Source organism: Boleophthalmus pectinirostris, unplaced genomic scaffold, assembly GCF_026225935.1.
Source record: "Boleophthalmus pectinirostris isolate CB_2022bp ecotype Guang Dong unplaced genomic scaffold, ASM2622593v1 HiC_scaffold_18, whole genome shotgun sequence".
Taxonomy (NCBI): Eukaryota; Metazoa; Chordata; class Actinopteri; order Gobiiformes; family Gobiidae; genus Boleophthalmus; species Boleophthalmus pectinirostris.
The window spans coordinates 43,926,518-43,938,749 of record NW_026571133.1 but is presented as its reverse complement, the minus strand read 5'-3'; the positions used below and the strand labels follow the sequence as shown (position 1 = coordinate 43,938,749).

Here is a 12,232-nt window from a genome sequence, read left to right as displayed (position 1 = left end):
CTGTTTGAACCCCTTGTCTTGTTCACCTCATGTTTTCTGCATGTGTGCTTTAAGACTATGTGAAGTGACTAAATGAAGTGAAAGTACTTCATCATGAGCCATGCGTTTGTCTGTCTTTGCTGTGGCCGTGCCCTCCTGGTTTGTGTGAGTGCTTCCTTCTGAAGGCTTGTTTGGCTTTGCAGCAGGGCCCAGACTACAGACTGTACAAGAGTGAGCCAGAGCTGACCACGGTGAAGGAGGAGGAGCCTGATGAGCCCCACCCAGAGGAGCGAGGAGGGACTGGAGCTTCAGAGCGCAGGGACACCCCAGTCTCCAAAGGTATGCATAGCTCCTCAATGCAGAAGAGATCCAGTATGCTATTTGAATACTAAATGTCCAAAGGGAAGATGCATCACAAATCATATTTTTATATATGCTATACTACCACACACGATAAAACTCACAATACACATTTGGCCTGCCATCTCAGTTATTCACTAAAGCATGAAGACCAGGGAAACCCACTGGCCCTCTTTGCAACGGTGAGAGGTTTTTGAAATTGGTGACATATTTGGTATTCTCATTTATCACACATTTGATACGACAGTGCTGAGTACATTCTGTCTCCGCAGTTCCACCTTGTCCGGTGGGCATCGTCCCCCCCAGGACCAAGTGCAGCATCAGTGCCCCAGAATCCAGCACCATTGCTTCATATGTGACCCTGAGGAAGAGCAAGAAGTTGGAGCCTCGAGCGGTATGTGTCTCCTCACCTCACCTACTTGATTTCGATGCTAAGGAATATATTTGATACTCATTACCAATTTTGATACCAATATCACAATAATCATAGAAAACACTCTTTAGACCATAGAATGTGATTTCAACATTAAATCACAGTACTTTCTTTTGCTTTTTTACGTTCTTTTGTACTGTGGCCTAATGTTTATTATCCCTCAGTCATAATTGTAGGTTCCATAGTGGTCCATGGGCATATACTTGTCTATGTGGTTTTATACTAATTCTGATATACTTCAGATTACAGCTGGACGATATAGATCAAAATATATTTCAATATATTTTGCCATATCTCGATATACGATATATATCTCGATATCTGTACAGGAAAAAATAAGCCCCTAAAACTGAAAACTGCAAAAAAAAAATTTGCTAAATTCCACAATGTGGCTTCTGCCACATTTAAGCTTACAAAAATTCCTAATTACATAAGTAATAATTTAACTGTAAAATAAAAGAAATAATACATATTTCCTTCTTTTCATTCAAGATTGGGAGTAGGGATGAGCATGATTAGTCGATTAATCGATAATTGATCATTAAGAATTTCATCGATTAAGTTCATTTTAATCGACAAACCGATTGTAGGTTTCTGTGTGTAGCGTGACCAAACAGGTGTGTACATGTGTCTCTGCATCAGAAGGAGCGAGACACAAACAGTGGGTCAGTCTGCAACGTGCCGAAGCACAAATGCGAACGATGTGCAACGATGATTTGTACAAGAAATTCCACACTTTCCGTTGCGTTTGGGACAAGTGTGAGTCCATGTGCACAGTGTATAAAACAGCACATATGTTTCTGTGTCCAGTGGGAAAAAACTTTGCCAGGTGAGAGTCGCTCAATGTCGATGACGAGTCCCCACCTCCCTCCCCCCGTACAGTGTCCTGGTTTTGACAAACGCAAATCTGGTCACACTAACCTGTATTCCACTGAGTCATGTCGTTTAATCCAAAAGAAGTTGGCCGTATCAGTGCACAAGAGCTATAGTTTTATCTTCGCTGAGTTTATGCAAATTAGCGATGCGGTTTTAAGTTTTGTTTCTGTGAGAGTTGCTCAAAACTGAATTAAACACATTATAATGTCAAACGGGCTGATGTGGCTCTAGAGTCGTTATGGTTTATATGTCGTAAAGTTAAATTTATTTATGCAGATTAGTAGTACAGGTAGTAATAATAATGATGATCATTTTAATATAAAAACGTTAATGATTAATCGATAATCGATCGTTAATTCTTCCGACGATCGATTAAGAAAATTTCATCGAATGCCCATCCCTAATTGGGAGGTTCATTATTTGAACAGATCCATGTTCTTATCCAGCAGTAAGGAGCTCTGAGGTTTAATCCCACAATCCACTGCAAATCAAACTGAACGTTTCCAAACACTGTTGTACAAGTGACACTGCAGCAGATTATTCATTAAAATCTTCTGCATAAATAAACTTTACATGACTAAACTTTACAACATATAAACATAACGACTCTAGAGCCACATCAGCCCGTGTGAGATTATAATGTGTTTAATGCAGTTATGCACACATGTGTTTACGTTTTACAGAAACAAACAGCACATGGCTCATTTGCATAAACAGCTCTTTCCTTGTGCACTGATGCAGATTCAGCTTCTTTCAGACTAAAGGACACGACTCAGTGTTCATATGAGTGTTCTCTCTGTGACAGAGGATGTGCTGCTGATGGTCTTGTCTGTAAATGATCTTGTCTGTTCGTGGTGCTAGAAGCTTTTCACTGACACCAACCTTCAGCGTTCACAGCAGCAGTGAGAAGTGAATGAGACACAAGCAGCAAAATCAGAGAGGCGGAGGCAAAATCAGAACTGAATATAAGCATTATATCGATATATACGATAAGTCAGGATTCAAACTGAGTTTAAGAAATATCTCGATATTTTTAAAATATCGAGATATCGCCCACTCCTACCTCAGATCATTTTAAAGCTGTTCAGGAAAGGTACATTTCTGTCCTGTGAATGTGACTTTTCATGTATTACATTGATGCCTACTCAAATGAGTATCGAGTTTTGTCTCTAGTTTATAGGATTATAGTAGTATTTCAATTACTTTTCACAATCCTACTCTACTCACATGGACCAGCTTGCTACATAAGAAATCATGTTAGTATTGTAGTGCTTGCCAGGTCAAGTTTCATAATTACAAAAGTAAAGTCAGAAAGCTGGAGAAAATGCTCTATACAGAAGTCCACACGGTCTGGCTCTAGTCCAGGGGTCTCACAATAAGTTTGACCGAGGCCCTGTCTCAGGCAACAAGGCACAGTGTCCTCAAGCAAAACTTTGGAACATTATAGGGTCTCTTTAATGACAATTTTATACTCTAACGTAACTGGTGGGTCCGGTCAAGCAGTAACAGAGGGAAACAGGGGCAGATTTTTGACATTCAAATGTGTCTTATTCAGAAACTAGAGGAACTATTGAAATAAGTAAAGTATCAGAATGTAGGAAAGAGTTACACTCCAACAGGGTCAAGTTAAACCTGTCATATTTTTTCAAGTTGTTGACAAAAATTTTAAAAACTCATGTCGGTAACAGAGGGAATGAAATATGCAGCACTTTTTGGGCAATAAATCCAAACAGTGATAACTCTTGGTTCTCACTTACATATCCTTAACAAACTGGTTTGAATATTTGCTTCATATAGTTTCTACCATATGGTACAAGATTAGGTTGAAAAACCTCTTACTTTTTGAGTCATGAGATTTTTTTATTAAGAAAGGTCATGGTAACGGAGGGAAAATTGTACAAACAAGTAGAAGGTGCAGGATTTTACATCATTTGTCAACTTTTTTCTTCCAAATACTTTAATATTACTTCAAAATTAAAAGGAAACTATTTCTATAAAATATGTCAGTCCTTCCAAGCAATTTTTTATCATTTTAAATACATTTTTATTTTTTTTAAATCATGTCCCTTCATCAACAGTTCAAAGATGGAATAACACAAGATATGATGAAATACATCCATTTATTGGCATGATTTGCAGGTCTTTGAAATTTGGGAAATAATTTTTGTTCCATGTTTCATACATGGTCTGTTTAAAACGTATGGAACTTTAGAACCAAAAATGGTACAGAAAAAAGGTCAACAGTTTCATAAACTAGAGTACATATGTATCTGTTGAATACATTTTTATATCAGATGCATTAACTTGAATTTTTGGCCTTGCTGTTTACTTCTGCTTGACCGGATCCTGGTACAATAATCGTGATCCCAAATAGTATTTTTTACATCCAATAAATGAAAAGATAGATCCTAAACACATTATGCTTTATTTATGTCCTTATTCCTCATTAAAAAAGTACCTGGACTTGTGTGTAAAGAATCCCTCAGTCGTCCAGGTAGAATCCATGTCGAGGAGAAATTCAGTTTGTCAACTGGACAAAAGTTAGTTAGGTTGAAGGTTAGGTGAGGTTGAAGACGGTTGGCAGCTCATCCAAGCTGCTGCTTCAGTTCTGAAGAACTCCTCGACATACCTGGACTTGTGTTTTGTTTCATTCATACAAGTTTAACATACAAACCCTGCATATTTAGGCTGATTTCTTTTCACAAGCAGAAAACACTTAGTTCCACCTTATGATGTAATGTGGTAATACAGGAAGTGCTTTGTTGTCTTTTTTAACTCCATACACCTTCACTAAAACCACTGGATAATTTCAGCCCTGATTTTAGTAAATAATACCTTTTGTTTACTAGAGATTGGGAAAATTTCAAGGTAGCTGTTAATGTAAACTACTGCTTCATGACATCACAAGATGATTCAAAGCATTTTGAGCTTTGGAGATATAGACAAACCAATAAGGGTTACGTGTGAATGTAACAAAACACAACTCCAGGCCAACTCTGTTTTTGAGGAGGTAACAACATGGTTTAAAGCTCACAAGAGTCAATTTTGTATAATACAGGACCTTAAACAGCAAAATAACCACAGTGACCTGTTACAAACCAAATGAAAGTCAGAATACCAATGACACAACAAAGTGATCAATACAATGAATTCAGTTTGATTAATTTAATATAAAAGAAGTAGGTCCATTTTTTTCTGCTTTTAATCAGTAACATTTGTAAAGATCAGCTTGCTCGATTTTCTTGCAGATGCGAGGGGGTTTGGGGGTTCTCCAGCTTTTGAGCATAATGGCGTATTGTTTCTTACATTCTGGGGCATTTTTATGTTTTATCTATAACTGAGCGACCAGTCTTGGACTTTCTATTCCACAAAAACAAAATATAAATTATAGTGGAAGAGGCATTAAATCCACTTTTTTCACTACTAAACTGTGTACAAAACTTTAGTACAAACTAGGTTCTGATCAAAATACCTGAATGTGTGCTGCCTTCAAGTGGCCACTGTAATTTCGAGTACTATGTGACATCACACAGTACTGCCCTGACTACAGCCAGGTGTTTCTGATTAGCGTTGGGCTGCAGGGGCGGAGTTTGGAGTGTGGTTGTTCATACTCTGTTCCTCCTCCAAATCAATCTTTTTTTTCCCTAAACTTTTTTTCAGTCCAAGTGCAAAGAGGCAGACCAGAGGCTGATCAAAGTGCCACATGTGGCTCTTGAGACAGTGGACAGACACCTGCTGTAGTCTAATATGGCGATCCCTCATGCTTGTGTGCAGGAGCGGCCCCACAGTGCTCTGGACCAGGCAGGGAGCTTCGGGGAGCGGGAGCTGGGCAGGAGTCGCATGAGTGTGGAGGAGCAGCTAGAGAGGATCAGGAGGAACCAGGAAGCCTCCACCCTCAGGAGGAGCAGGCTGTCCCGCTCCTCGTCGTTCAACCGCGACCTGGTGCCGGTTCCTGGAACACAGGTCTGAACACACACACACACACAAGTCTGATCTCCCGCACACATACACACATGCACATACTAATTATGAAGCCCTGTGCCTATAACTTTTACTCATACTGACGGTTAAAACAGACCTATTATGCAAAATGGACCTCTCAGAGCTTTTAACCACGTTATATCTGTTTCCCCTTCTCCTTTACCCACTTCAGGTTGTATTTGGAGTGACAAGTCATGCAAGTTTGAGCAATCTTTAATCCCTTATTTTGAAGACGCCATGTTTCCAAATTTCTCCTAAACACCCACTGTGACATACTTACTTCATTCTCCAATTTTACTTCATTGATTCATGTAGGATTCAGCAGTGTTTTGTTGTCTTTTTGGTGCAAATAAAAAAAAAAAAAATCTTCTGCTCACTAATATGATGTGCAGCTATCCATAGCATGTGGCGCTTTGTTGTGATGACGTTTATGACCACATTTTAGATGAATACTGCGATTTAAAATGTCCAAATTATAATGACTTGATCCATGGTGTCATAGATTAGAATAGAAAAAAAAAAGAGTCTTTAAAATAGTGTGAGCCTACTAAAATAATGAAAAAATGATTCTGTAACTAATGTGCAGATATTGTAGCCTACTCAGCAGCTAAACCAATTAAAAAAAAAAAAAAAAAACATTGATTTAACTTGTCATTGTGTCATTCTCCACAATCTACTCGGCATGTAATGATATCCAAATGCCTCACGATACAGTCATGGACAAAACTGTTGGTACCTCGCTGGTAATGAAAGAAAAATCAACAATGATCACTGAAATAACTTAAGAAAAGCAAGAATAAATAAAAATTTACTGAAAAATAACCAAACAAAATCAGACACTGTTTCTGAATTGTTGTTCAACAGGAATACTGTATTTTCCGCACTATTAGACGCGCTCTTAAGCCTCTAACTTCATCAAAAAACGACTGCGCGCCCCACAATCCAGAGCGCCTTATACACAAATTCACTCAGGTGTCCCAGCACGACTTCAGTAAACTACAAAGCCGCACCACCTGCAGAACACACAAACACACACGGAGCAGAGAGCGACCACACAGCGAAACACACCCACAGACACACTCATCACTCCACGCCGACGAGGAACGAACCAAGAGTTCAATGTGCCACTTCTAGACACAACTGAACAACTGCATCACAGGTTCTTCAAACTTGTCCTCAGTCAGTGTGTCTGTTTAAAGGGCGACATGTGTCTGTTTGGAGACATGATGGACACAACACTGAACATGGACCAGAGAAAGAGAAGAAGAGAACTGTGTCAGGAGACTAGAAAGAAAATGACAGACAAGCAGGATAAAGATAAAGACAATAAGATCATCTCCAAGCAGCTTGATGTTCCTGTGATTACAGTTACACATGTTCTTCACAAGTTTAAGGTCCACAGGACTGAAGCCAACCTCCCTGGACGCAGCTGCAAGAGGAAAACTGACGACAAATTGAAGAGATACGAATGGAACCAAAGAGCCCAGAACAACCTCCAAACAAATTAAATGTGAACTTGAAGGGCAAAGTACATGAGTGTCAGATCACACCATCCATCAGTGTTTGAGCCAAAGTGACTTCATGTGAGGACACCACTGCTGAGAGCAAATCATAAAACACTAAGATGGAATTCACCACAATGCATATTGACAAAGGCTTCTGGGAGAATATCCTTTGGACAGATGAGACAAAACTGGAGCTCTTTGGCAAGACACATCAGCTCTATGTTCACAGATGCAAAAATGAAGCCGACCAAGAAAAGAACACTGTCCCTACTGTGAAACACGGAGGAGGCTTGGTTTTGTTCTGGGACTGTTTTGCTGCATCTGGCACAGGGCGTCTTGAATCTGTGCAAGTTACAACAACATCTCAAAACTATCAAGGTATTTTGGAACAAAATGTGTAGACTAGTGTCAAAAAGCTCGGTCTCAGTCATAGGTCATGGGTCTTCCAACAGGATAATGTCCCAAAACACACAACTAAAAACACCCAAGAATGACTAAGAACAAAACATTGGACTGTTCTGGAGTTTTCTTCTGTGAGTCCAGATCTGTTCTATTGAACATTTGTGAAAGGAGCTGAAACATGCGTCTGGAGAAGGAACCCTTCAAACGTCAACTAGAGCAGTTTGCTCACGTGGAGTGGGTCAGAATACCTGTTGACCAAATCAGAAGTCTCATTGACAGTCACAGAAATTGAGAGTTTCCAGAGTTTGCCTCATCATTTTTGTCCAGGCCAGATTCATTATTTTGTTTTTTCTAATAATTCTGTTGAACCACAGGTGAAAAACGATGTTTGATTTTTGTTGGACAATTTTCAGTAAATTTGTATTTATTATTGCTTTTATCAGTTTCAAGTTATTTCAGTAATTATTGTTGATTTTTCTTTCATTGCCAGAGGGGTACCAACTATTTTTGTCCACATCTGTATTATCATGATATGCATCTCACGGTACGATAATTAGTGCGATATTTTGGAGAGGTTAACAGAATTGTACATGTTTTCCTTTTTAAATACCTTGACAAGTTTTCAGTGTGAATCATTACTGTCATACTCCAAAGAAATAAAATGTAAAAGTGCTTAATAATGTTATTCTGCTGTGTAGTAAGTTAAGTAACAGATCATGGCCTATGCAGTTTTCTCTTGTTCATTACTTTTAAGTGAAAAACCTTGCAATTGGATATATTGTGTTCATGATATTACTGTGAGTGCTTTGACGATACAATATCACTGTGTTTACAAACCCTATAGTCCAGGTAGAATGACAAATTTCTCCTTTTGTCATGGATATAAAATATCACACAATTTGACAATGTTGGTTATTGTTGTATTGAACAGACTAATGCTAATTAACAATACACAAACATACATGTAGGATGGTCCATTCAAGCATGGTAAAAAATAAAGTTTCAGATAACCTCCATTAGAACACTGCAATAGGTTTTAGCTTTTGTTTTCTCTATTTTGGAAAAAAAAAAAGATGTTTTAGAGGTTGCTCAAGCTGCATGAAGTTTCTGCATGAAGTGTTGAAGCTCCTGCAGATGATTTGGTTTTGAAGCGGTGACAGTCTGAAAATTCAGTTGTCAAGAAAGCAGCTTTAACAGGTTTCAGGTGATATCTGTGGTATTTGAGTGAAGTCCTGTCATTCATCCACTCCAGTGTGACAGAAGAACAGGAGAAGATGATACTTCACAATATTATGGAAAAGGAAGGTTCAGAGGTTCCACCAAAGCGACGTGATGCTCTGAATCAAGCAGATTATGATGAGAAGCAGATCAGGGATTTTCGTCACCACCAGTACGATGTGTTCCTTCAAAGCTCTTGATCTGCTAAAAACAGTTTTGAACAGTTCTCCAGCAGACTGGGCTGATGATGCAGACTTTCAGAAGCTGATAAAACTCTGCATTCCAGGAAAGTTTCAATAATGCTACTGAAAGGAGGTGAAGCTTATTCAAGATTTTAACTGTAGCTGAATAAAGAATGAAGATGAGAAACAGGAAACAAGAGCAAAGGCACATCTTTAGTGACAAAGCCAACAAAGACACAGTGGAGCTGGACTTGACTTTTTCTGGACTTTATGGACTTTTTAAGTCATTTTTATGCAAGTTTCAGATTGGTGTTTCCAGAATAAAATAACAAATGATTTGAATATGCCTTATTTATTTGGTTCTATCTTATAGTATAGGCCCTGTAAGTGTCTTGAGCAACCTCCAAATATTCATTTGCATAAGATTTGGACTCACATATTTTGGCCAGAAATGGAACCAGATGCAGGGTTCTAATATAGAGAATAGGGGGAAAAAATTGGACCACCCTAACATACAGTTTTGGACTTGTTATGAGACAATGGTTAAATCATTCCCCAAATAAATGCACTACCAGTATCAATGCAAAAATGAAATCCTATCTAAATTAATGTATGTCTTGATTAGCCAACTAAGTTCTCGTGTCAGTCTGGCTCAGGCTTTCTTCTACACTTGATAATGCTACATCCCAGTGTGCAACAATAATCCACAGTCTACGAAACTCCCATAAAGTTTGCTCATTCTGCCAGACGCAGCTAGTCTATGGGAATTCTCTGCCACTATCTCTGCCGTGATGGGTTTGGAGATGCAATGCTGGGACTGTGACAACTGCAGCAGCTCTGTTGACTCAAGCCCGCGCATTTTCTCTGCCCCCACCTCAATTCATCACTAAAGGATAAAGAATGTTCACGTGAAATCCAATAGCTCTGTTTGCAGAAGTGAAAAATGCACACACAGCAGGTCTCTTAGCTATGGCCTGATTTACATCTTATTTTTGATTCCACGTCCCAATGGTCCATTTAAACTAACTCTGCTAACTGACTTGTCCTGATCTCCTGTACAGAGTGGAGGGCAGACTGAGGGCTCGTGCACTGACCCCTGTGGGCTGGAAGCAGCACTGCAGCGTCTGAAGGATATGAGTGAGTCCCTGTCTGAGGGAGGGGCCCTGGTGCCAGAGCAGGTGCAGGTAAGCCCCTAAAAGTTCAGACTTTCTCCTATCCCATTAACCCTACACCCCACACCCTACCTCCTACCTCCAACCTCTAACACTCACTACATTTACATGCACACCCGGGAAACCAGACTACTGGCCTAGTCCAATTTTATTCAGATTTTTCAAAATGCATGTAAAGCTGGGAATTGGGACTGAGGCGTTGTGATTTGAATCTCAAAGATCCCTATAACCTGCATGCATGTAACCAGTGAGACTTACACTAGGCACAGACTAAGAGAGGCATTCATGTTAAGAAACAACCAGGAAACTTTTTGACATGTGCTTGGACATTTACTCATTTTTTCCCTCTCCTCTGAGCACATGTTTTTTTTTGGTCCGCTGCATTAAAGTGAAAATAAAACTTAGCGGAGCTTCAGTGTTTATATATGCAGTGGACAGCAAATAACTTGTGACTAACACAGTTCTTCGTGGCTGAAAATCAAATGCTCAGTGTAAATAAGATGTCAATATTTCTGTCAAAAGTCTGGTTATATGTATGAAAGCTGCGATGCCTCGTAGTCCTCCGTTCACACCTGTTTGGTTGGACCTGCTGTAGACTGGAACAGAGTGGCAAAGACCTGAGTTGCCTGTGCATGATAACATGGTGAATGATGCTTTGTTTCCCTGGGCTGGTGCTCCAGGTGCAGGACAGGGGCTGTTCAAAGGGAGCGGCACACAGTGAAGAGCTCCAGCAGCTGAGCGAAAGCAAAGACCCCACCACAGAGGTTTGTCCCAACACTCTCCTCCTGGGGGCGCTGTTAACTGGGGGCACTGGGTCCAAAACATGTGGGCGTGGCTTGTCAGGACAAAGCTACTTCCTATGTTTCACTACTAATAACGTGATTTTTTACTTCTGGGCCTTTTTGTGTGAAGTTTACATGCTCCCCCTTGTGCCTGCGTAGGTTTCCTCGTCAAATATCTCCTATGAAACTCAGTGTTACGAGTAACACATTGCTACAACGTTAACAAATTATAGTATATATATTTAATTTTTCTGTAATGCAGCAATATAACACATTACCAAGATGAAAATCAGCAATATATGACTTGTTACAATCTCAGTGACGCAAATTACTTGACATTTTATCATGCTTGGTGCTGTTCACACAGTCATTTCATCAGAACCGGGGCCTCTCCAAGCAGCCCGTGCACTCTGTGGGTGGGGCTTGTGCCATTGCGTAGCTCGTCATGTACATCACCTCAGCGCTTCAGCTCATCACGAGGCCCATAAGTGCTCCATATTTTTGTTTGCTTTTAATTTTAGTTCATAAAATGCACAGTCCTTGCTTGATATAAAAGTCATAGAGTTCATGTTGGAGATCTTCACCTTCAGATGATCCTCCATGGCTGTTTTTTCCCCACAATGATTGGAAGTAGTTTTGGTCTCACAAGTCGCGCCCACATGTGTTAGATTGAGCCCCCCAGAAGAACTGTAACACCACTCTAAAGACCTGTGATGCACACTCATGTCATGGTAACAGAGAGGGGAAATACTCTGTTACTTTTTAAATAGGTATGTCTGGAAACTACTCAGAGGAGCACCGTGCTCCTCTGAGTAGTTTCCAGACATACTTTTTACTCCTAACTGAGTAATATATTGTAACAGTACTCCTATTTGAGTAAACGTTTGGGTTGTTTTTTCTACTGTGAGTAGATGTAGACTTAGACAAACTTTATTTATCCACAAGGTATATATAAATGTATATGTACAAGGACAAATAAAAATATAGAAATGTATTACTTTATTATTCTATTTATTTATTTAATGAGACAGGGACAGCGCACATTTTTTACATGAACCTTAACAGGAGAGATGCTTTTACCAGGTCATCAGTGCTCATTTCCACCTGTCGTCCCTGGGCAGGTTCATTGATTGATTGTATTTTAATTGACCTTAACTATCAACTGTTCTTCCTGGAGACCCATGTAGCATGTTTTGGGTTTCTTTATTTTAACCTGTACATATACATTTATATAATTATGCTTTATTTGACACCATCTCTTTTTGCTAATTATTTAGAATTTATTATTACCATTTTTATTGTTGCTCTTTGTTCATATATTTATTGTGACATATGAGCTACT

At 39.4% G+C, this 12,232-nt stretch overlaps 1 protein-coding gene across 1 annotated transcript in view; it reads left to right on the top strand.

The window, feature by feature from the left end:
• Positions 1-12,232, top strand: part of LOC110172439 (pleckstrin homology domain-containing family A member 5-like) — a 37,459-nt gene that overhangs the window by 23,345 nt on the left and 1,882 nt on the right. The window contains 5 exon segments of the mRNA XM_055153540.1: positions 183-318; positions 612-733; positions 5,423-5,611; positions 9,998-10,120; positions 10,789-10,872. Coding sequence (XP_055009515.1) covers positions 183-318; positions 612-733; positions 5,423-5,611; positions 9,998-10,120; positions 10,789-10,872 — 654 coding nt within the window.